Source organism: Mirounga leonina, unplaced genomic scaffold (genome assembly GCF_011800145.1).
Source record: "Mirounga leonina isolate KUSES-001 unplaced genomic scaffold, KU_Mleo_1.0 Mir_166, whole genome shotgun sequence".
Taxonomy (NCBI): Eukaryota; Metazoa; Chordata; class Mammalia; order Carnivora; family Phocidae; genus Mirounga; species Mirounga leonina.
The window spans coordinates 32,431,119-32,456,061 of NW_023270418.1; the positions used below are offsets into that span (position 1 = coordinate 32,431,119).

Genomic DNA, 24,943 nt, shown 5'->3' on the forward strand with positions numbered 1-24,943 from the left:
AAGCAAGGTGAACTGCTATCTGCTTAAGAGAGAAAAGAATTATGCTCAAATAATAATAAAGTTATAAAGTGTCAGCTGGGTATTAAAAGTGCATTATCCCATGTGACCTCCCACCCCACTTTCCAGCTCTAAGAGGTAGGTACTGATCTTTCAGACTAGGAGACTAAGCTCGCAGATGAACTAGTTATAATAGATTGGGCTTTGTACAAAACAATCAGAATTTAACCATTAGATTATTCTGTTCCTGAAGATGTGGGCCTTTTTCCAACAGGGAAATGCCTGAAATGGCCAAGTAAGGGCAATGTGAAGAATAGGCTTTGCATGAATTATTGGGTGTAAGGTTTTATTTATTTATGGGTAATGGAGTTGTAGGATTTTGCTCCTTTCTGAAAGGGCACACATAGTGAAACAAATCTGTGATTGAAGTACTTTCCAGTTATGATTTTGGCAAGGTGAAATTATTTGTTTTGAATTTATTTGAAAACATTTTCAAGGAAGAAAAAGAAAAAAAAGCCCTGCTACCAATCCTATCTGGTTTTATCATCTCAGCTACCTGGCCTTGGTTTTCCTAATCTATAAAATGGGTTGAGAGGGATATCAGGGAGTTGCACGAAAAGATGACCTTAAACCTCTCTTCTAGCTCTGATAGTCTGATTCTACCACTAAACTGGAACAGTGATTCCGCCACCGAACTGGAGCTTGATCTTCTGGGATGTACCTCACCAGTAGCTACAATTTGGGCTATTTATTACTTATTTTTAAACAGCCACTCCTTCCAGCAATGGAATCAGAGAAGTGAGGGCATACGCTGCAACTGTTTCCAAGGGTAGGAGTGTCTTCAGGGGGAAGGGGGAAATGAGATATGTTTTTGGTCATCAAAGAGACTTGGTCAGGGATGTTAAAGCTGTTGGGGTGACAATCAGCTGATCTCTCAAAGGAGCCAGAACACCCAAACGGCTGCTGCTGCTTGGTATAGGAACCAAGGGTCTCAACAACAGCTATTGGATTGTGACCCAGTTCAGAAGACAAGGGTATTAGGTCTTATGGGCAGCACACTAATAAGATCTTTTCTATAGTATTTCCCATTTTTAGCATTTCATAATCCTTTAAAAAGCCTTGCAGGGTAAACATTATCATTCTCATTTTCTTGATGAGCGAACTGATGTTCAGACACCTAAGTGAATGCCCAAGTTCAGAGTTAGTTCATGGTGGAGACGTCAGGTCTTCCAATTCCTAGTATGTTCTTTCCCTTCTGCTAGAGAGAGTATAACGGAGTGGTTAAAGGCAACAATTTTGGAGTCAGACTCTTTGGGTTTAAAAATGGTTTTGCCACCTACTTGCTGTTGACCTCAGGCAAGTTACTTAACCTTTCTGGGATTCAGTTTGCTCACCTGCAAAATGGTATCATAAGGTGGGGATCAGATGAGTTATTGCAGGTAAAGTACTGGAACGGTGCCTGGCACATAGTAAGCCCTCAACCAGTGTCAGCCATTGTTATTTTACACATTATCATTTTACCATACTATTTCCCAATTTGGGGAGGAAGCATGCTGGATAAAGAGAACACTGAGATCACTGGTTTCAGTTGCTTTGGCAACTTGTTATTTTGCTCTGTAGTACATCAGTATAGTCAATGATGAAGAAAAAAAAGTCTGCTTCCTTTTTATGTGAGTTGCAAAAGTGAATGGAATGAAATCCACCAACTGTGCTGAGCTTCTCAGAGAATCCAGATTTGCTACTTATGTTACCAAGATTCATGGAAAGGTCTTGGTAGCACTTCCTGCCACCAAACCTACAGACGTAGCCGAATGTTCATCTCTCATTCCTGTACCATGGAAGAGGTGTCTCTCCTGAGAATGATTCTTCTGGCTTCTGCACGAAGTGCCAACCCCTCCTGCAGTCTCGTGGCTCCCAGTCATTCTGGTGAGTTCCCTCTCTTCTGGCTCCTTCCCATCAGCATTTGAACATGCTAAAGTATCTGCCAGCTTAAAAAACAAGTGAGAGACCCTGATCCTCCTCCATGTCTTGCCCTTACTCTTTATGATCACAATCTTCTTGAGTGATTTGAACGCATTGGCTCCACTACCTTTAAAAACTTTTTCCTCGGTGGCGCAGTAGGTTGAGGGTCCAACTCTTGGTTTTGGCTCAGGTCATGATCTCCGGGTCCTGGGATTGAGCCCTGTTTCAGGCTCCGCATTCCATAGAGTCTGCTTGAGATTCTCTCTCTCTCCCTCTGCCCTTCCCTGGAGCTCTCTCTCTCTCAAATAAATAAATCTTAAACCAACCAACCAAACAAACAAACAAAAACTGTCTGGCTTATGTGTCAGGCACCATGCTGGGATCTGGGGATCTAATGGTGAATAACAGGGACAGTCTCTATCTTCTTGGAGCTTATATTCAGGTAGGGTTGACAGACATTAATAAAATAACCCCTTAGATACATAATCACAAATTATAATGAATGAAAGTTTCAGGATGCTAGGTGAGAATCTAACAGAGAGTCATAATCTGGTTGGGGGCTGTCAAGGAAGACCTCCCTTAGATCATTTGAGCTGAGATCTGACGTAAGAGAAGTGTTAACTAGGCTGAGAATGGGGGATGATAGTAGTGGTAACTAACACTAATTGGGGACTATATTTTTAATACTTTATGCATATAATTTCATTTCATTCTTGTAAAAACTGACAGGTAAATATTAACCTCATTTCACAGAAGAAAAAATGGAGGCATAGAGAGATGAAGTGTCACGCCCAGGGTCATTTAACCAGGCTTGGGTAGGGCTGGGAATTTTAACCCAGACGTCTGGCACTTGAACCACGTTCTTAGCTACAGAAACACAGAGCATGTGGATGCCAGGCCTGAAGCAGAAGGATGCATGATGTATGTAGGAAATGGGGAGAAGGGCAGTGGGAGGGAAAACAGAGAGCAAGAGGGAATGTGTGGTAAATTCTGGCTGGGAAACATAAGAATTAAAAAAAAAAAATTCTGGCTGGGAAAATCGGCAAGGGCTAGATCATGCAGGGCTTTCCAGGTCATTTAAAGAATTTTGGTTTTCACCTTTGGAGCCCTGGGAAACTATTGAAGGATTTGAAGCAAAGAAGTGAAGTGATCACCTATGTATTTTATTTATTTATTTTTTTAAAATACTATTTTATTTATTTATTTGAAAGAGAGACAGCAAGAGCGAGAGACGGAACACAAGCAGGGGGAGTGGGAGAGGGAGAAGCAGGCTTCCTGCTGAGCAGGGAGCCCCATGCAGGGTTCGATCCCAGGACCCTGGGATCACGACCTGAGCCGAAAGCAGACGCTTAACGACTGAGCCACCCAGGCGCCCCCAACTATGTATTTTAAAAAGATGACTCCAAAACTAATGGTGTAATGTATGGTGATTAACATAACATAATTTAAAAAAAAAAGATGACTCCAGCTGCTGTGTGGGGAATGGAGGGGTGTGCCCATTGACGTGAGAAACCAGTGAGGAGGCTACCACTGTGGTTTAGATGAGAGAGAAGATGGTAGCTTGAATGTGACTGTTGGCAGTGAGGATAGAGGAACACATAGGTAGAAAGAATTGACAAGACGTGATGATGACTTAGATACAGGGTGGGGAAAGGTTTGTCATGGATGGATCGTGCAGCTGGAAGACTGGAGGTACCATTTGCTGAGATGAGGTGCACTGGGGGAAGACCAGGTTTGGGTGGGGAGAATGTAGTAGGTCTTGGAACCTGCTGGGTTTGAGATACCTTTGAACCAATCAAGTGGACATTCTGAGTAGTCAATGGTATCCGGGTGTGCAGCTCAAAGGGGGGACCTGGACTTACGATGCACATCTGGAAGACATCAGTGCAGAGCCAGATGGTGAGTGAAGGAGACGGATGAGTACTGATGCAATTGATTTAGTCCAACGCAATATAACTTCTATTCCTCTGCAGCTGCTTTCAACAAAGTCATCATTAATCCTCTTGCTAAATCCAGTGTTAATTTCTGATTACTGTTCCTCTCGGCAGTGGTTGACTTTAATTATGCTTGCTTCTTGAAATTTTCTTCCTTTGGTTTAGGGTTGCCACACTCCTGGTTTTCCTTCAATCCCTGTGGTCCCTCCTTTGTTCCTTTTGTGAGTTCCTTTCTGCTTGTCACTTAATAGTGTTGTTGCCATTGGTGGTGGTGTTTCATTCTAGGCCCTTTCCTCATTCTGTGAGTTCTTCCTGAGCCCCCTTATCTACAACTCTGCTGCCAGAGCATCTTTTTAATACAACATTCTGTCAGATCCCTCCTCTGCTGAAATCTCCTCAGTGACTCCCCAAGTCTTTGGGATAAAGTCCAGAGTTCTTAATAGAGTTGACACACACTGCTTACCTCTCCAGCCTCATTGCTGACCACTCCTCACTTGATAATCTATGTCCTAGACATAAGGAATCCGTTTGAGTTTTTCCAGTGTTTGTGGGATTTTGAACATGGTATTCCCTTTGGAAACTCTTCCTTTTCCATTCACCTGGGATTTACTCATCTGTTACGTCTAAATTTAGGTGTCACTTCTGGACTCCAATTCTGGGACAGGGCCCTTCTGATAGTGCTCCATGTGATTGGCACTGCCCATTGTGTTCCCTTTTGGATCGAGAACTCTGTGAGAGAAGGGAGCATACCCATTTCTCGGTTGTGTCCCAGTAGAGCAGATGCATATATATCTGTGCAGTATGTTAAAGAATGGCATAAAAGATTTTGGGAGAGGGGCGCCTGGGTGGCTCAGTCGTTAGGCGTCTGCCTTCGGCTCAGGTCATGGTCCCAGGGTCCTGGGATCGAGCCCCGCATCGGGCTCCCTGCTCCGCGGGAAGCCTGCTTCTCCCTCTCCCATTCCCCCTGCTTGTGTTCCCTCTCTCGCTGTGTCTCTCTCTGCCAAATAAATAAATAAAATCTTAAAAAAAAAAAAAAAGACTTTGGGAGAGAAGGGGATTCCTTGTTGTATAAAGATAAAACTTGATGTTTTCATAGCAAACAATGTGTTTTCTGTTTCTTTTACCCTGAATCTATCCCCCATCATTAAGCAGCAGCAAGTGCTTTCTAGTTGCAATATCCTCTACACAGGGAAGATACAGAAAGATCAGGGTCAAAGTCTTGAATTCTTTTTTTTTTTTTTTAAGATTTTATTTATTTATTTGACAGAGAGAGACACAGTGAGAGAGGGAACTCAAGCAGGGGCAGAGGGAGGGTGAAGCAGGCTCCCCATTGAGCCGGGAGTCTGATGTGGGACTCGATCCCAGGACCCTGGGATCATGACCTGAGCTGAAGGCAGATGCTTAACTGACTGAGCCACCCAGGCGCCCCTAGAGGGATTTTTTTTGTCTTTCAGAAGTTTTTCTTTAAATATCAAGAGACAGAACCTGATAAACTTAAAGCTTAGAATTTATGCCATTATCTGGTGAAATGGGAAGGACTTGTGAGTTTCCCCTCCACAAAGAAATACAATCCATTTTGAGCCTGGAGCAGAATTGGAAAAGACTGGAAAAAGAGGGAAAGAGAATTTAGATGCTCCTTTGGGCTCTGTTTTCTGTGCTCATCACGAACAATGGTAGACAGAAGGGGCTTATGCTCCATTCCATTCCTAGAACTCTGAGAAGACATAGCATTTCAAAGTACCCTGTGCTAACAAGGGACAGCTGCCACAGAGTAGAAGTGGAATTGTCACCTGCGTAGGCAAAGCAGGTCTGAGATAAATTGCATTTCCTCACTACCCGTAGCCTTTTCACTCCCTAAACCTGAGTCTACTTGGCTCCTTGACATTTGGAAGAAATTTGAAAAATTCCTTGGTGCCCAGCCCCTGAGATGGGTGTGAGAGTGAGCTGAGAGCCAGGTGCCTGTAGGGATTGCTGTGGAGTCGGGGGGTGAACCCCCCAGTTGAGGCTGAGGGCTGCATGACCCAAGCCAGGGGCCGGATGGAGACTCAGTAGTACCAGGAAGAGCTGAGATGGGAGCCACTGAGCTCCTCATGAAAGCAGCCACTGTACCTTTCTAATCCACCCGCCAGGGGACGCTGTAGCAGGTGCGGTGGCAATGGAGTCCAATGGCCAAGATCAAGTAAGGCAAGAGAAACAGAAAATGGTTCTTGACCTTGGTGCCCTTCCCTGATGTTGGAATGATATGTGAACCCCCGACTGGAACACTGTGGGGAGAAGGAAAGAGAATCCTAAGAGACCGGGTTCAAAACTTGGAAAGATTGAGTTGTCCGTAATTGGCAAAGTTCATTATTTTTTCTGCCATTAGTAGAAATGTAGGTTGAAGAGCTAGGTTAAGAAATACAGAGAATTGGGTGCCTGGGTGGCTCAGTCAGTTAAGCATCTGCCTTCCACTCAGGTCATGATCCCAGGGTCCTGGGATCAAGTCCTGCATCAGGCACTCTGCTCAGTGGGGAGTCTGCTTCTCCTCTACCCTTCCCCCCCTTGCTTGTGATCTCTCTCTCTCTCAAATAAATAAAATCTTGAAAAAAAAACGAAATACAGAAAATTGCATATGTCCTCCCCTGGGTCTATGACTCGAGGCTATAAACAAGCCTGGTATACAAAGTAAAGGTCAGAAAGGTGGACTTGCAAAGGAGAGTTCTGGTGCCTTACAAGGACTGACCTGATTTCCTGACAACTGTGGACAGGAGGCTTGGACAAGATTTGCAAAGAATGATCATGTATTTGAAAGCAAAGTCTGCAAATGAGCCAAGATAAAATCTCAAGTCAAACGGGGCGTTCTGATGCTAGGGTGAGTAGAGGAGGGGCTCAGAGGACCGAAGAATACTACCTGGAGCTCCCTTATATAGTGTAGAAAAGTCTGAGGTTCTAGGAGCCTTGAGGGGTGCGTTCTGAGCTGAGCAGTGGTGTGTGTGCATGCTGTTGGTGACTAAACTGAAGACACTGGAACTGATTTGAGGACATAGAAGTATTATATCCATTTGTCTTTGTCCAGTTTGAATTCAAAACAGCACTTTATTTATGGATCATCCCTCCCCAACTATTTTTTTTTTATTTAAGATTTTATTTATTTAGGGCGCCTGGGTGGCTCAGATGGTTAAGCGTCTGCCTTCGGCTCAGGTCATGATCCCAGAGTCCTGGGATCGAGTTCCGCATCGGGCTCTCTGCTCCTTGGGAGCCTGCTTCTCCCTCTGCCTCTCTCTCTGTGTCTCTCATGAATAAATAAATAAAATCTTAAAAAAAAAAAAAGATTTTATTTATTTATTTGACAGAGAGAGAGATAGCGAGAGCAGGAACACAAGCAGGGGGAATGGGAGAGGGAGGGGAGAGGGAGAAGCAGGCTTCTTGCCGAGCAGGGAGCCCGATGTGGGACTCGATCCCAGGACCCTGAGATCATGACCTGAGCTGAAGGCAGATGCTTAACGACTGAGCCACCCAGGCACCCCTCCCCAACTATTTTTAACTTGCAACCCTAAACACCATTAAAAACTAGACCTAAAAAAACATTTGAATGATTTCAACCCATCTAGGAGCAGATGCCACATACTTTTGATTTCACCTGTCAATAACAAACCACTTCTTTCTTCTAAGAAGTTTCTGCCACAAAGCCCTGAGAATACACAAATCCTTTGAAAAAGTGTCTGATCACACCCATCTGCCTGAAATAAATTTTGGCAGCATCTGCTTCATACTAACAGCTGAAGGGAAGTCTTTGGAGTTCCTTGATCAAATTGCACTGAGAAATGTGAGTTGTGTGGGAAACTTACAAAGAATAGATTTTTGGGGTGCCAGAACCCAAAATGAGAAGATTTAGTGTACATCTTTGAAGCTGTAAACATTTTAGGTCAGTTTTCTGTATCATAGCCTAATTTACTTGTGCGGTAAACAGCTAGGTAGGTACACAGCTAAGCAGCCAGTTATTTCAGTTATTATTGGCATCTGAAACTTCCTGATGGTTAAGATACAAGACTCTGGAGTCTTATGGCCTTGTTGGAATCTGAGTCCATCATTTTCTAATTCTGTGACCTTGGATAAGTTATACAACTTCTCTAAGCCTCGGTTTCCTCATCTGTAAATAGGGGATAATCTTAAAGGAGTTGTGGTGAGAAATTGACTAACTAATGCATGTCAGGTGCAGCTTAGGGCTCAATAAATGTTAGCTATTGCTATTATCATTATTTTACCTGTTTTGTATGCAGGCAAATCTTGCCTTAAGTAAAATATAATGTATGAAAATCTAGATTTGTATAAAGTTTAATGGGGGAGATCTTTGCATTACAACAAAATTCTTCAGTCTATGAAAGAACAGATAACAGGGTTTCTTTTAGACAGTCAGCTTCTCAGTGTGTCTAAAACAATCTGATTCACACACAACTAGGTTTGCACAATACATTAAGAACATAGCTAGTGTACAAAGCACAGGACATCTGTAATATAATCATTCAGGCCAAGTCTGAACCACTGTGACAAGTTAACAATAACAATCCTGGGTATTTCCCTCTGCCCTTTATAAGAGGATTAGATGACTTCTCTGTGGTTTTAAAGAGCAGAGCTGGGACCAACGGGTGGAAGATACAGTGGGGGAGTTTCAGTTCAATATAATGAAAAACTCCCTACCAAACCACTGCTGTCCAAAACTGGAATGGGTTGCCTCTGAGATGGCAAATTTCCCAACACGAGGTATTCAAGTAAAAGTGAGATATCAACTTGTCAGGACTGTTGGAATGACTATTACATAAAATAGGGAGGTGAATTAGGGCAGTGTTTCACAACCATAAGCACACAAAATATATTGTGCAAACTAGATCAGTTCTCTACCTTGGATACCAGGGGTTGAGGAAGGAGGTAGAGAAAGGCTGTTCAGAGGAGGGCTGGGGATAAAGGAAATGAATTGGAAAAAAAAAAAATATTGCTCCTCTGGTTGGGAAATACTAGATTAAATGACTTGTAAGATTTCCTCTAATTTAAAGATTCTAGGGGCTCCTGGCTGGCCCAGTTGGTAGAGTATGCAACTCTTGATCTCGGGGTTGTAAGTTCAGAGCCCCACGTTGGGTGGAGAGATTACTTAAAGATAAAAAAAAATCTTAAAAAAAATAAAGATTCTAAGACTCTCAAATTGTTTCACAGATGTTATTTTGACTATATTCCTGGGATAATTTTCCTATTTTAGTTGAGGAAAACTGGAACATAACACCAAAAGCGAGTGGTAAAATTAGAAAAGAATTCAGACATCCTCACCCTTTTAGACTTCTGATCCCACAGCCTCTTTTCAGCTGGTGAGAAAAGAAGTTGAAGAAACAGAAGATGATAGCGGCCTTAAAGCTAGAATGGATGAAATCAAGTCAGCTTCAGAGATCAGGGGAAAATCGGCTTCAACAAGGCTCCATATTACTAGCTTTAAAGACTCCATACACCAGCATGCCTGGTAAATCCTTAGAGTACTGTAACCAGACAAAGATGCAACCAAGACTAAACATGTGGAGCCCGTGTCCTCTTGAATGTGGCTTCTAGAAGAAGAATCTTTTTCCCAGTTAGCCTAGTTGTTTTTCAAATAAAGTTGATCATCTGGCCTTTGGATCAATAGGTTTACTCAGCCATATGTGACCAGATTCCGCTGCTGTTTCCATTCCTAAGGCTTCTATGCCACAAAGAACACCTACCATCCAGTGGACATCAGCTAGCAGGACAAATCCAACCCTGCCTAGAGAGAAAGTTAAAAGCCAATTAGAGAGAACAAGCTTTGTGATATAGATTTTATTGGTTATCTAGGAAGAGTAGAAATTTGACATAAACGGGGAAGGAATGAAATCTCCCGGGCTGGCCCGGGAACCTATTACTGATGGATGAGGAATCAGACTCTGTACACAGGGGGATTGTCACCAGAAAAACAAGGAAGCTATCTGGTATCACAGTCAGTCATTCTAAGAAGTAGAGAAAGAAAACATAGGGGTGAAGAAAATAATACTCTAGCTATACAAACTCTAGTGTTGTCTTGGGGGAGAGTCATTCCTTTGCCCATAAGTCTTAGAATGAGGAAGGACAAATGGTGTAGTCCAAGAATTGGCAGAAAAGTCAGCACCCACTATGGCGACAACCTAACATACCTCTGTGAGAACATCCCTGTCTGACCCCGGATAGCAGAGGGAGGTGAATAGAGAAGCTGCCCCAGATTCTGTGCTCCAGGTGGAGAAGGCCTCAAGAAGGTGAAGGAATGAGCTAATCTGAGCTTCCTGGCCCCATTTCCAAGGATGTGATTAGTGGAGTGGCACCTGGGACCTGCTCCATTTCAGGAAACCCGGTTATGGGAACTGGTGGGGGACAGACTTGGCTCAGGACCCGAGAGAAGCAGTTAACCCTTTCCTATTGCGTGTATGGGAAACAGCCTCTTTTAATTGTTTCCCAGGGGAAAAGAAACTTCTCAAATGGATTTAGTTTTGCATTAGCCTCATAAGGGGGACTACAGGGATATTTTCCACTTAAGTTCCTATGGTCAATCTCTTCAGGGCCTTTGAATGCTTTAGGGGAGACTGAGAGCAAGGTAGACCTAAGAGGTGTCTAGGAATGATATACACAGAGAGGGCATATTCAAAAGGGAAAGACAGCTCAGCAGTTCCTAAAATGTCACTGTTCACCTGGCAGCATTTCTTAGGATGTTCTTGGTTCCACTTAAATCCTTGGGTTTGGGTCAGAATCAATCTGGGCTCTTTAGATGGGGTCTCTTCTATCCAGACAGGGGATTTCTCCTCAGAATAAACAGGATGTTCAAAGCAGACATGCAGCACTCTTCCAAATGCTGAGGTGGGTGGAGAAACGCAAGCAGAATTAATATGCCACTAAGTGTAAGGACTGGGGATAACTGACCCCCCTGAAGACACTGACAATAAGACCCTGAACACCAGGGCTGAAAATGTCCAGAGCAGCTTCCAAAATCTCCTTGGCTGTCCTGGTTGACTAAGGTGAACTTAATCTTGGGCAAGTCACTTAATTTCTTTGGACCTCAAATTTCTTCATCTATTGAAGATAATTGATAACTTCTACAGTCCCTTCTGACTCTGACATTCTATTGCTCTGAGGATGGGGTCTGAGTAAAAACAATTTTAATAATGTGGGATCCAATAGTATATTAGTTACTAGACCCCAAACAGGATGGAGGCACCCATTGATGGGTTGGGGAAGGGTTGGGAGCTGTGGCTCATTCAAACCTTAGTTTGTGGGAGAGAAGGGCATCTGAGTTCATTGGCTCCTTAGTTTTTGAATGGAGGGACTGGCTTTTCATGGTAATGTTAATGTTTCCATACTACAGAACTCTGAGACAAGCAATCACATCCAGGTGGGAAACGAACTGGGTAGCTGTAGGGGGGTGGAAAGAGGTGTTAAGAGATGTTGTTTGTTTCAGATTCTGGCCCTACCATGTACAACTCACTGTCATACAACCTCTTCTTGAAACCTCACCTTCATTTTTTATAAAACAATGATAATACCTTCCATACAATGTTGGGAGGATTACTTAATATAAATAAGAAAAAGTGAATACCACTTAGCACAGAGTAGATGCCCACCAAATGTCAAGCCTGCATCAAACCTTGCCTAAAAGGAGCACCTGGCTAGCTCTGTCAGTTGAGGATGGGACTCTTGATCTCAAGGTTATGAGTTCAAGCCCCATGTTGGGCATGGAGCCTACCTTAAAAAAACAAAACAAAACAAAAAACAAAACAAGCTCGCCTAACTGCAAGGGTTTATACTATGGAAGTCCTGATGGCAGTCCTCATATCAAAGGCTCCCTTCCTCACTTCTGTCTACATCCAGTATGGAAGGTGGCTCTGTCCTTGGCCTGTGTCAGGCCTCCTCTGACTCTAGGATGGTGCTGGGTGTTCCACTGCATGTTCATCCCTGAGTCTCACTCCAAGGCCAAGGGCTGGAAGCCAGGACAACCAGCTCATCTGAAGTACTTCTACATTGGCAACTGTTCCTCCACCCTTCATTTCCAATGCCACTCTCAAGGTGGGGCATTTCCTGCTGAGCCAGAACTCTCTATGGGAAATACTTTGAAGAGCCATCCTCAGCGCCTTGGTTCCTCACTGACAGATAGTGAATATAGTGAAGATAACAAGTATCTCACAAGATACTTGTGAGAGTGAAAAAACTTGTGTAAAGAGCCAGTGGTTGGACAACATGCAGTCGAATACTCATAAATGTGAGCTCCCTTCTCCTTGGCAACTCCCTTGCCTAAAGGAACACTGGAGAGAGAAGCAAGTGAAAGGGAGAAGCAGGCTCCAATGATTCCCCAAATGCCAGCTCTCTTACCAAGTCTGAGATGGTTTTATGATGAATTTTCCAGAAATAAAAGCCACCTTTCTCCAGTAGGTCTACCTGTGAGCAAATGAGATGGAGAGGGTGGTCAACGGTGCTGAGCATGGACTGGCCAAGGCTATGATTCAGGTCTCAGCAGACATGTTCTTTGGAGTAGCACCAAGGCTGTCTACTGGATGGGCACTCTGCCAGCCCCCCATCTGTTCTGTCCAATCCTGGCTTCTTGGAGCTGGGGTGGCAGAATTTCCCCTGAAGGAAAGCAGCTAACACCCTGTCCAACGCTTCTCCTTGGGCAACTCTTTGCCACACAGGAATCTCTCTCACCTGTTCTTTCAGCTGCCTGAGGAACCAGCTGCCAGATTAGCAGTTTGGGCTCAAGCCCCGCTCACCTCGTCCCTCCCTGCACCTGCCCGGAGTCCAGCAGCTGGTCTGGAGTAATACCTTCCTTCTAGCTGGGAACACTCTCTGAAAACCCCAGAGCTTGTCCTTTCAGCTGGAGCCCAGGAAAGCCAGCTCCTGCCGTTGGCATATCTAGTGCAGAGCCAAACGTGGGGCGGGGCCTATTCCCTGGCGGGGGAGGGGGTTCCAGGTCCTGCCTAAGGCTGACCCCTGAGGCACCTTGGGATTGGGCTGGGGACATGCTTGGGGCAGGTTAGCAGATAAAATACAGGACGCCCAGGTTTGAATTTCAGATGAATGAATGATTTTTTAACATACGTATGTCCCAAATATTTCATGGGATATATGTGTGCTTAAAAAAAAATTTTTTTTTAAAAATCCGAAATTCAATTTTAACTGGCCGTTCTGTATTTTTATTTGCTAAAGCTGGGACGCAGAGGTTGGCCTAGAGCATTTGGGGCAGCCCCCGCAAGAGGTGAGGCCGCTCGGGAGCCAAGAACCGGCTTGGGGATCCTGCCCCGGGCCCCAGCTGCTTCTCCCGGCTGAGGGCTGCACTTCGGCGGGACCGTGGGAAAGTCCCTTCCCGGAGGAAGGAGAGTCTCGGCCTGGCTTCATTCTCGCTCGCCCCGAGCTTCAGTCGCCACCCGCGGGTTCGCCCCAGCCCGACGGCCCGCCCACCCGTCCGCCCACGGGCCCTCGCGGCTCCCCGCATCTCCCCACCGCTCTTGGCAAGCCCCCGCCGTTCGCGGCCTGAGGGCGGCGCGGCGCGAAGTGCGCAAGCGCGGCGGGCCGGTGGGCGGGGCGGGCGCGCGCGGGCGGGAAGAACGCCGAGCGACCGGGCGTGGGCGCCGGCGGAGGTCGACGTCCGGGCGGGCAGCAGGCGGTGGGCGTCGCTGCTGCTGCTGCCTCCGCGTCATGGAGTGCACTGCCGTGGCAGTCTGCGAGGTGATGCCGGGGAGGGAGAGAAAACGGAGGCGGACACTCTGGGAAGGGTTTTGTGAGGGGACCGCGAAGTTTGGGCCGAGGGGTCAGGCGGTGCCTGAGGCGGGAATGAGGTGCTTCGGTGAAAGCCCGCCGGCCCCACACGGGGCTGTGAGGAGCAGATGAGGGAGCGCTTGGGCAGTGTGGAACCATTCCCTCAGTTGGGGGGACACCCCACCTGGCAGCCCAGAAAACCGAGGCCCCGGAGGCTCAATGTTTGCCAGGCGTTAGCGGACCAGGTTAGGGCCCGGAGACTGGCCGGGGGGGGGGGTCCTCGCGGGCCGAGGGGGCGCGCGGGAAGGACGAATGGGCAGCCCCGGGCGGAAGGCGAGGCCAGTGCGGGCGAAGTGGGCGTGAGGGAGGGTCGTGTGCCGCCGGCCGGTGGGCCACGGTGCGGGGCGCATCCCTGGGTCGGGCCCCGAGCAGTCGGGTGGTGGATGGTTGCGGTGCAGAGGCCTCCCTGAGCTCCGACCACCCCGCGCCCGGAGAACCTTCGTGCCCTGGAGGGCGGGGCGGATCGCCCGGCGCCGCCACGCCACGTGGGTTCAGCCGTGGCAGCACCCTCACCGCCGCCCCCGATCGAATTCTTCGCCACTGGTTTTGTAAGGGGGACTAGGCAGAACAGAACCACAGGCCAGACGGGGTTGACCTGACGGCCCTCTTGCCTCCTTCATTATCCTCAAAGTTGGGAGGATTCGATTTTACAGACGACAGACGCTAGGCTAGAACCCAGAACTTCTCACTCCAAGCCAGTCTTCTTTTCCCAACTGCTCTCTCACGGATAAAGACACTGCTGGAAAGTCTTAACAGAGGGGAGCACACTGCGTCAGAGGATGTGTGAAGGAAAGTGTTAGATTGTAGGAACGCCTGGAAACCATTTTTATAAACTCTCGTACACATTGGGATCATCATTCCCAAGTTCTCTTACTGAGATGAGATCTCTTTGCCTTTAAGAAAAGGGGTAGTAATTTTCCCTGTGGTACCTTAGTGTGGAAGTGAGAGTGTACTTTCGTAGATAATGGAATTAAATACAGTATATTTTAAATTTGTCTCATCAAGATTGAATGTTTTATCTAGACATCTTGGAACCTTAAAACTTAAAATATTGTGTGCAGTCTTCACTGCAGACGAACTTACTCGAAATAAAAGCTAAGGTCTATTAAGCATTTACTATTTTCAAGGCACTGTGTTAAGCACTTTGCTCTTATTTTGTTTACATTTCACAGCAGCCATAACTGGTGGTTTTGTCCTCATTTTGGTAAATGAGGAAGCTTAGGTAGAGAGGAGTTAAATAACTTGCCCAAGATCACATGGCACATCAGAGATCCAACCCAGGCATCTGCCTCCAAAGCCAGTGCTCTTAACTATATTCTGATCCTCAGAAATGATGATTTAATGAAAGGTAAAGATGATTCATAGCCAGATGCCAGTCTTATTCATAATCTTCCTATTGGTTTTTACTTGGGGAGAAAAAAAGAAACCGGAAAAACAAACTCCCACTTAATTTTTCCAAATTATTATTTCCAGATGAACTTACCCTTTGAATAAAGCAATTTATTGTCTCCATTTCCTATCTTGTTGGGCATTGTGTTAATTTCCCATGTCTCCTTTCTTATGTCACTTTTCTGGTTATTTCTTCTGTGTAGACACAATGCTTTGTTCTGAACAAAATGTAAATCTGACATTTTGCAAGCAAGAATATTATTTTTTAGAAATTAGGATTGTAGGGGCACCTGGGTGGCTCAGTCGTTCAGCGTCTGCCTTTGGCTCAGGTCATGATCCCAGGGTCCTGGGATCGAGCCCTGCATCGGGCTCCCTGCTCAGCGGGAAGCCTGCTTCTCCCTCTCCCACTCCCCCTGCTTGTGTTCCCTCTCTAGCTGTCTCTCTCTCTGTCAAATAAATAAATAAAATCTTAAAAAAAAAAAAGAAATTAGGATTGTAAACTATCATCTAAATTTGATATTGCCATGATTTCTAAAGATTTGTTTTCTTTGAATTGTGCCCTTTTCAGATTTTGAAATATTTAATAATTCACTGGAAGTGTGAAACAGCAGGAACATCAAAGGGAGCGTTGCTAGAAGGACAGCTAGTGATTTCCATGGAAGCATTAAATTCTAAGCATCAGGCAAATACTCTTCATTGTGTAACAACTAGTAAGTAGAGGAACAAATATTGATTTTCTGTCTTTGTTTTGTTATGATTTGTTATAGTTAATTTAAAAATTTAAGTTAGTCATAATCTTTTATCATGTTATCACTCCGGGGTTATTCCATAGTTAAAAAAATTAAATAATTATGCAATAAAGTATCTGGTGATAGATTTACAAATGTGTTCTACAGGAAAGGTGAATACAATGACATCAGAGGATTATTTATTTTACTGGCTTAAGAATTCTCAGAAACAATCTCCTTCTTGCTCTTGGTTTTAACCTCCTCTTTCACAGCAGAATTATATTACATTGAATTTTATCTCCTTTTCCATGTCCAGCCTTTGATAGTTGGAAGAGAGCCAAAAAATAAAGGAAAAGGAAAAAATGATAAATGGTTGCATACTTTCATAATTCTAACTTGCAGTTAGTTTGAAAATAAACCTTTTCCATTTGGCTTTTATTCTCTCATTGTTTCTGCCTACACTCTTGAGGGAAAGCTGATGCATTGAGTGTCCCTGGAAGAACGAACTCTTTTTTTTTTTTTAGATTCCATTTATTTATTTAGGAGAGTGAGAGAGATAGAGCATGGGTAGGGAGTAGAGGGAGAAGCAGGCTCCCCGCCAAGCCGAGCCAAAGGCAGAGGCTTAACCAACTAAGCCACCCAGGCGCCCCAACAACTAACTTTCTTGAACTTTTGAAGTGATAACTTTTTTGTTTGGTTGTGTGTGTGTGATAGAGAAGAGAGTGTGTATGTGTGTGTCTGTAGGTTTACTGAAGGATACTTTGGGATGAAGTTGTTCTGTCAGCCTTACAGGAGTCATCCTGCGTCCCAGCTGAGACTGAATAGTACTTTAGGCTCTACAAGACATTGTGTCACTGAACTGGAAAGCCATGTCTTCTCTTTGGGTACCTAGCATTAAACATCCTTGAGAGAGATATGACAGGTTGGTTTGCTGTTACCGTGCGTGAACTCCATTCTGACTGGACAGAGTTCCCACAGTTCATAAGAGAGTTTTGGTTAGCTAGATGGCTAGGGTGATGCTGGTCTGTATATGGTTGTGTTAGTTTATGCATTGATTCTAATCCAATAAACTGGCCAAGGTAGCAGGATGCATTTCACTCAAAGCGGAGGACTTGAGCCATAGTAGCTTTTAGCAAAAAACCCAATTCCATAGGCATTTTGAACCTAATGGATTTGTTCAGCCCATATGAAATATAGGGGCCTTTCTCTTCTCTTTATTGTTTTTATTGTCTCTGATCTTCATGTAATAATTTTCATAATTTTTTGGTAGAAGGAAGGTTGATACATGTTTATCATAAAACATTCGAACATTACAGACATATATTTATGGAAAGTGAGACTTTCTAGTCATTTCATCCCTTGAGATAATTGTTAATTAACGTTCAAAAGTGTTCTGCCAGACTTTTCTATGTGTAAATTCATAGCCTCTCACCAGGTAGAGAAAAAGCCAGATTGCGAGTGTTCTGGGATGGAGGGGTAAGAGAGATAGCTTAGCATTCAGTCTTTATGTTCATTCAGGCCAATTATTTTTAATACAACTTTGGTCCTCAACTCAAAAACCCATGCTTCTTCCTTTTCAAAGAATAACCCTTCCCCCACCCCCTGCCAAGGTTAGGAAGGGTCAGTCCCTAGAATGCTGAGTGGAGGAAAGAATCTAAAGACCCGACTACTTTTTTTTTTTTTAAGATTTTATTTATTTGACAAAGAGAGACAGTGAGTGAGGGAACACAAGCAGGAGGAGTGTGAGAGGGAGAAGCAGGGTTCCTGCTGAGCAGGGAGCCTGATGTGGGGCTCGATCCCAGGTCCCTGGGATCATGACCCGAGCCAAAGGCAGACGCTTTAACGACTGAGCCACTCAGGCGCCCCTACCCGACTACTTCTTAAATTCATTTTTCCAACTAACTCTCCTTATTTTAGCTCCCACCCCACCTCTAATTCCAAAAGTTCCTGATTCTACCATTCCTGAGTCTTTGGGGGATTTTGTTGCATCATTTGGATTGTTTCTTGGCCTTTCCCTTTCTGGATTATAATTCAATTTCTAAGGTCCCCTGAATCCAACCTACTAGTCCTTCTGCTTTTCAGTTTCTAGAATTTTACTATCATCATCTTTGTCTCTAATCTGTCCTTGTAGGTTTATTCCTCTAAAAAATACCCCTTCTATTGTTTTATTGCAATTTCAGGAGGTAATAAAAATAATGGGTATGTTCAATATGCCATCTTTTTTTTTTTTAAGATTTATTTATTTTAGAGACAGGAGTTAGAGCGAGAGCTAGTGGGGGAAGGGCAGAGAGAGAGAGAGAGAGAGAGAGAGAGAAAGAAAGAATCTGAAGCAGGCTCCACGCCTAGCCCGGAGCCCCAAACAGGGCTCAATCTCATGACCCTGATCAGGATCATGACCTGAGCTGAAACCAAGAGTCTGATGCCTAACGAACTACACCACTCAGGTGCCCCTCCGTCTGCCATCTTTACTTGAAAGTATGAAGTGATGTGGTTGGTCTGAAATCTCTGATGATGAAAAACAATGTATTAGTTATCTAGGGCTGCTATAACAAAGTACCACAAACGTAAATTTATTCCCTCACAGGTATGGAGGCCAGAAGTCCAAAATCAAGGTCTAAGTAGGGTTGGTTCCTTCTGGAGACTCTGAGGGAGGAATCTATTCCATGCCTCTCTCCTTGCCTCTAGTAGTTGCCAGCAAGCTCTTGGTGTTGGCTTGTAGGCATATCACTCCAATCTCTGCCTCTGCCTTCATGGGATAGTCTCCCTCTGTGTTTATCTGTGTCTGTGTCTTCATGTAGCCTTTTTTTTTTTTTTTTTTTTTTAAGATTTTGTTTATTTATTTGACAGAGATGCAGCGAGAGAGGGAACACAAGCAGGGGGAGTGGGAGAGGGAGAAGCAGGCTTCCCGCTGAGCAGGGAGCCCGATGGGGGGCTTGATCCCAGGACCCTGGGATCATGACCCGAGCCAAAGGCAGATGCCTAATGATTGAGCCACCCAGGCGCCCCTCAACAATTGTTGATGTGGTACTTGTTAAAATTAAAAAAGGATGTATGAGGAAACAGTGTGACATACACAATTGAGAAACATCATGGACACACTGTGAGATATATAGGTTGTATTTTTTTTCTTATTAATGTTCAATTCCTCACTAATCACTAGTGTAGGCCTGCTACCACCTGCTATCCCTGTCCCAGTGACCCACTCTCCTTAAGTTAGAACCAGTGTATGCCTGTGAGGAATGTTAAGAAAAAGATGATTGTCTTTTTTTTAAGACTTTACTTATTTATTTGACAGCACAAACACGGGGAGCGGCAGAGGGAGAGGGAGAAGCAAGCTCATGTGGGGCTGCATCTCAGGATCCTGGGATCATGACCTGAGCTGAAGGCAGACACTTAACTGACTGAACCACCCAGTCACCCAAGATGATTGTCTTTTATTGAATATTCTGTGTTACTTGGGCTCAGGCCTTTTGAAATACCATTTGTCTAGAATCATTCAAAATCTGGAAATGTAAAGCCCTGCTCTCATTGCATTTCAGTAGAACTTTTTGTGATGATAGAAATGTTCTCTATCTGTGCTGTTCAGTACAGTAGCCGTTACCCACACTTGGCTAATGACCACTTGAAATATGGTTAGTGTGACTGAGGAGTCTTATTTTTAACTTAATTTAATTTAGCTAAATTTAAATTTAAATAGCCACATGTATCTAGTGGCTACTGTATTTGGACAGCACACATTTAGAGAATGGTGTTGCCTCTCACTGTAGTTCAGTTATTCTCAACCTTTTCCCCCTGCCTGAGGAATACACATTTTTAGAGAGAGAGAGATACATTTTCACTGGTTCCTATGGCAGTGATTCTTAGATTCTTAACTGTGGGTTAACCCTCTGGGGGAGAGATGTTCAATTTAGAAAAAGTCTCCAGGTGGTTCTGATCTTTTTTCCCTCTTAGGTGCCTGCTTCCTTCCTCACCCTCTTTCCCTGAAGAATCATTGCTCTAGGGGCACCTGGCTGGCTCAGTTGAGCATGTGACTCTTGATCTCAGGGTTGTGAGTTTGAGCCCCACGTTGGGGGTAGAGTTTACTTAAAAAAATTTTTAAGAAAAATATTGTTGATCTAAATGTTCTGTTGTTCAGAGTTAGAACTCTAGATACGAAGAATTCTTACCTGATAGTCTAATATTTTCTACTAGAGAGTAAATTGTTTAAAAGAAGGGCCAAAGTTTTTAATTGAATCTTATACTGGAATATGGGTTATTGGCATGATATATTCTGATTACTTGCTACAGTTTGCAGTCTTCCTATAATCCTTTTCTCTCAGGAATAGTAATACCTAAAGAAGCAGTCCTGGTATTGGATGTAGGTGAAAAGACTTGCCATTTAGTTCTCATCTCCAAGAAGTTATCTGCTGCCAGAGAGTTGTTGTAGCCTCATAATGCTTCTTTGATGCCTCCATTTTCAGTAAACTCATTACAGAGTGGTCACCTTTTTTATGTTTTGTATCTATAAATAGTGTTTTTAGGCTTCCATTAGATTCTTTAGATAAAATCTGTTTAATTGTTTGTGATATTTCTTTGTGTTCTGTTTCTTACAGTTGCTTCTGCAGGAAGCATTTATGGTGGCTTGGTTCTCAAGAAGTTCCTAAAAGGTAAAGAAAGAATTACTCTACTTTCATGAGATTAAGTCTCTTCCTGGCAGTGAATTTGGTATTTTCTAAAACAGACAAACTGAACGATAGTGTTGCCAGATTTAGCAAATAAAAATATAGGATGCCCACTTAAATTTTAATTTCAGATAAACAATGAGTAATATTGTAGTGTAAGTATGTTCCATGCAGTATTTTGTCCTGTATTTTATCTGGCAATCCTACTGAAAGACGATCTATAAAATTGTATAGATACAGGAATGAACAAGCTACCTAGGTCTCTATAGTGTCTCTGAATACTCTCTGTACAACCTCAGGCAAAATATCCCAGATATAAAATAAAATTATTGGTAAAGTATTTGTTTCCATCTGCCTCAAAGAAATAATGTGTGGAGAAGGCTTTACTGTAAATTGTTTTGGCTAGTATTAATATTGTACTCCACATGCCAAAGTTGGTATGGTTTAGGAGCTTTTGTTGACCTTGGTTTTAATTCTTCTTTCCTTTGACTTGAGAATAACCTTAAGCAAAAGGACATACATTATTTTAAGGAGATGAAAATGATCTAGAAGTGTTGTGCTTTCATATTTATCTTCTATAGTTGTGTGGTTTGTAAATTATCCAATGGCCCTGTCTTTTCCTAATGTGTGGTTAATTTACAGATTTTACAAAATATTTTTTAAAAGAAACCTTCTCCAACTAAATTTAAAATATAAGTAGATTGTGTTTTTTTTTTAAACTGTACATTTGTCATTAAGAAAATGTGCTGTGTGTTAAATATGGAAACAATAAAAAAACTACATTAGAGCAGTGTAATATTATAAATGTTTATGAAATGTATTACCATTGGACTATTTATTTATTTATTTATTTTACCATTGAACTTTTAAAAATGGCAGTGTTCCTTGTGCTTTTTAAAAGGCAATCAATTAAAAATTTTATTTAGATCCACATTTCCAGTAATCCAATTACTGTATAAACCAAAGTACCTTCCTTTATCTTGGTCATATAAAAGAAAAAGAAGAAACTATTTTTGCAACTCACAAGATGAGTGACCCTAGGGACATAAACATACAGGAAATAATTTTCCCTTTTGGAACTTCTTTTTTGAAGTAATTTTAATTTTTTAATTATTATTTGTTTAAGTTTTTATTTAAATTCCAGTTAACATACAGTGTAATATTAGTTTCAGGTGTACAATTTAATGATTCAGCACTCACATACAACACTCAGTGCTCATTGCACTAAGTGCATTCTTTTTTTTTTTTTTTTTAAAGATTTTATTTATTTATTTGAGATAGAGAGAGAGCACAAATGGAGGGCAGAGGGAGAGGGAGAAGCAGGCTCCTCGATCCCAGGACCCTGGGACCATGATCTGAGCCAAAGCAGACGCTTAACCAGCTGAGCCACCCAGGTGCCCCCCACCAAGTGTACTCTTTAAGCCCTATCACCTATTTTACCCATCCCCACCACCCACCTCCCCTCTGGTAACCATCAGTGTGTTCTCTTCAGTCTGTTTCTTGGTTTGCCTCACTCTCTTTTTTCCCCTATGCTCATTTGTTTTGTTTCTTAAATTCTGTATATGAGTGAAATCATATGGTGTTTCTCTGACTTATTTTGCTTAGCATAATACTCTCTAGTTCCATCCACATTGTTGCAAATGGCAAAATTTCATTCTTTTTTATGACTGAGTGATACTCCTATATATATACACACACACACACACTTCTGTAGCCATTCATCAGTCAGTGGACATTTGGGCTGTTTCCATAATTTGGCTATTGTAGATAATGCTGCTATAAAAACTGGGGTGCATGTATCCCTTTGAAATTAGTATTTTTGTATCCTTTGGCTAAATACCTAGTAGTGCAGTGGTTGGATCATATGGTAGTTCTATTTTTAACTTTTTGAGGAACCTCCATACTGTTTTCCAGAGTGGCTGTACCAGTTTGCTGAACTAATTTTTAGTTTAAGCATGGGGATTTAAAAGTGTTTGCTTGCTAAATTAAGGGTCATCAGGTATATTTCCCTTTGCCTTTGAAATTGTCTTGGCCCTCTGAATCTACTCTCTGGTAGTCTGTATCCTGGATTTTTTTTTTAAAGATTTATTTATTCATTTGAGAGAAGGTAAGGGAAGAGAAGAGGGAGAGGGACAGGTGGGCTCTGCACCGCCCAACACAGGGCTAGATCTCAGGACCCCGAGATCATGACCTGAGCTGAAACCGAGGGTCAGACCCTTAACCTACTGAGCCACCCAGGTGCCCTTGTGTCCTAGATTCTTAATGGACCTCAGCTTTTTGCTCTGTGATCCTAATCTTTTTAAAAAAGATTTTATTTATTTGAGAAAGAGAGAGAGTGCGCACGAGCCGGGATGTGGGGAGGGGCAGAGGGAGAGGGACAAGCAGACTCCACCAAGCAGGGAGCCTGATGCGGGCTCAATCCCAGGACCTTGGGACCATGACCTGAGCCAAAGGCAGACACTTAACTGACTGAGCCACCCAGGCCCCCGATCTTAGGTCCTTCTTGGTGTGCACACATTTGAAAGCAGTAATTGTGGAGGAAAAGTAATAGCTCCATAACAAATATTCTGTGGGAGCTTGGTTAGAATGTTCTTCCTGTGGTAATCATCATGATGATTTATTGAGCATTAACTATACACTGAGGCTTGTGCTTGACATGGAGGGGTTACAGAGATGATCAAGACAGATTTGGTTTCTCCCCTTATGCATATATCTAAGATATTTTAATCACTTAATTCTACTGCCTCCCAAAGCCTATGTCTAGAAGAAAGGGAGAATCAGTTTATTGTCCTGGAGAGTTTGCTCTGATTCTAAGACTTTTGGGAAACCTGAGTCCAGCTTTAAGAATGATGAGTTGACTGCCTCAAAACCATCTAGTCTATTTATCAATCTTTAGTCCTCTTCTTTTTTGAATTCTGCCCTTTGGATGGTCAAAGAATGGAAAGGTCATTCCTAATGCCACTGCTTTAGTTAATATGTGTAAAAGTGCTTTCAAAGAGGTGAAAATCCACATAAATAACAGGGAGTATGTTATTATTAGCACTAAGGAGGAGATAGGAATATTTCCTGAAACATAAACCTATACTTACCATGCCTGTGCAGTCAGTGGTCAGATCGTACATAATACAATTTCTTCAATTAATATTTGTGAAAATGCTTTGAAAAAGGTGAAAACCTATACAGGTACAAGGGAATGGTTTTATTATCACTGTTAATACCTGGAGAGAATGTATTGAATTGAATTTAGGTTATGGCATAACCACCTGTTATGCTAATACAAAATTTAGACAGTTTGTGTCATGATAACTTAGTTTTTTTTTTTTAAAGATTTTATTTATTTATTCGACAGAGAGAACACAAGCAGGGGGAGTGGGAGAGGGAGAAGCAGGCTTCCCACTGAGCAGGGAGCCCTATGCGGGGCTCGATCCCAGGACTCTGGGATCATGGCCTGAGCCGAAGACAGCTGCTAACGACTGAGCCACCCAGGCACCCTGGTAACTTAGTTTTAATTTAATTATTTTAAAAGCTCACAGCAATTTTATGCATATTTATCTCTTTTTATATCCTTGTGATAAGGTGCAGGTGGCTAACTTTTTGTACAAAGAAGAAGTACTGCATATCAAGTACACAATAAAAATTGAGTCATTTAGGGGTGCCTGGGTGGCTCAGTTGGTTAAGCATCTGCCTTCAGCTCGGGTCGTGATCCCAGGGTCCTGGGATCGAGCCCCACATCAGGCTCCCTGCTCAGCGGGGAGCCTGCTTCTCCCTCTCCCTCTGCCTGCCTGTCTGCCTACTTGTGATCTCTCTCTCTCTGTGTCAAATAAATAAATAAAATCTTTAAAAAAAAATTGAGTCATTTGATCATAGTCAATCACATTTAGTAGCCAACTTCAGCCTGTCTACTTTCCAGGCTCATAATACTATCCTCCAGTCAATAATGCTATTTATTTTTATTAATTAGTAACAAAATGACTCACTGAAACTCACAAAGGAAATTGTCCAAGTTTAAGATTTAAATCCCTTAGCTCCCTGGTTTATGCACCATTAATTATGCCTTTATTACTATCGTTATTTATTTAGCATTCCTGTAACATTATTAACAAACTGCTTTAAATTGGTCCATTCACAAATCTTTACACTGTTTAATTAGCTTCATTAGGAAGTCTCTGGTGGCTGATTCATTAACCATCAGATTTCCAGATGTTAAAAAAAATTACTTATCTATACAAAATTAATAGTATGCCTCTGAATTCACTTTAACTATGTTGTTCTCTTCGTTGCTTGGTTGATATCGCTCAGTGCCTAAAATAAGGTCTGATCTCTCTTTGGAGAACTGTGTTGTCGAGCCATCCAGCTTCGATTTTCTTTACTTTTCAGTCTATTCTATCAGGATTGTATCAAGGTACTTTTTCTCTGGATCTGGAATACTTCAGATCAATTTGTATACAACCAGGCTCTTATTTTTGAG

At 43.0% G+C, this 24,943-nt stretch overlaps 1 protein-coding gene across 1 annotated transcript in view; it reads left to right on the forward strand.

The window, feature by feature from the left end:
* The first annotated feature begins 13,511 nt into the window (after positions 1-13,511).
* CUNH11orf80 (chromosome unknown C11orf80 homolog) overlaps positions 13,512-24,943 on the forward strand; it is a 97,383-nt gene continuing 85,951 nt past the window's right edge. Inside the window, exons 1-3 of the mRNA XM_035013363.1 lie at positions 13,512-13,607; positions 15,655-15,796; positions 20,407-20,460. Of these exons, the coding sequence (XP_034869254.1) occupies positions 13,578-13,607; positions 15,655-15,796; positions 20,407-20,460 (226 nt within the window). The 5' untranslated portion in view covers positions 13,512-13,577. The remainder of the gene's footprint in view (positions 13,608-15,654; positions 15,797-20,406; positions 20,461-24,943) is intronic.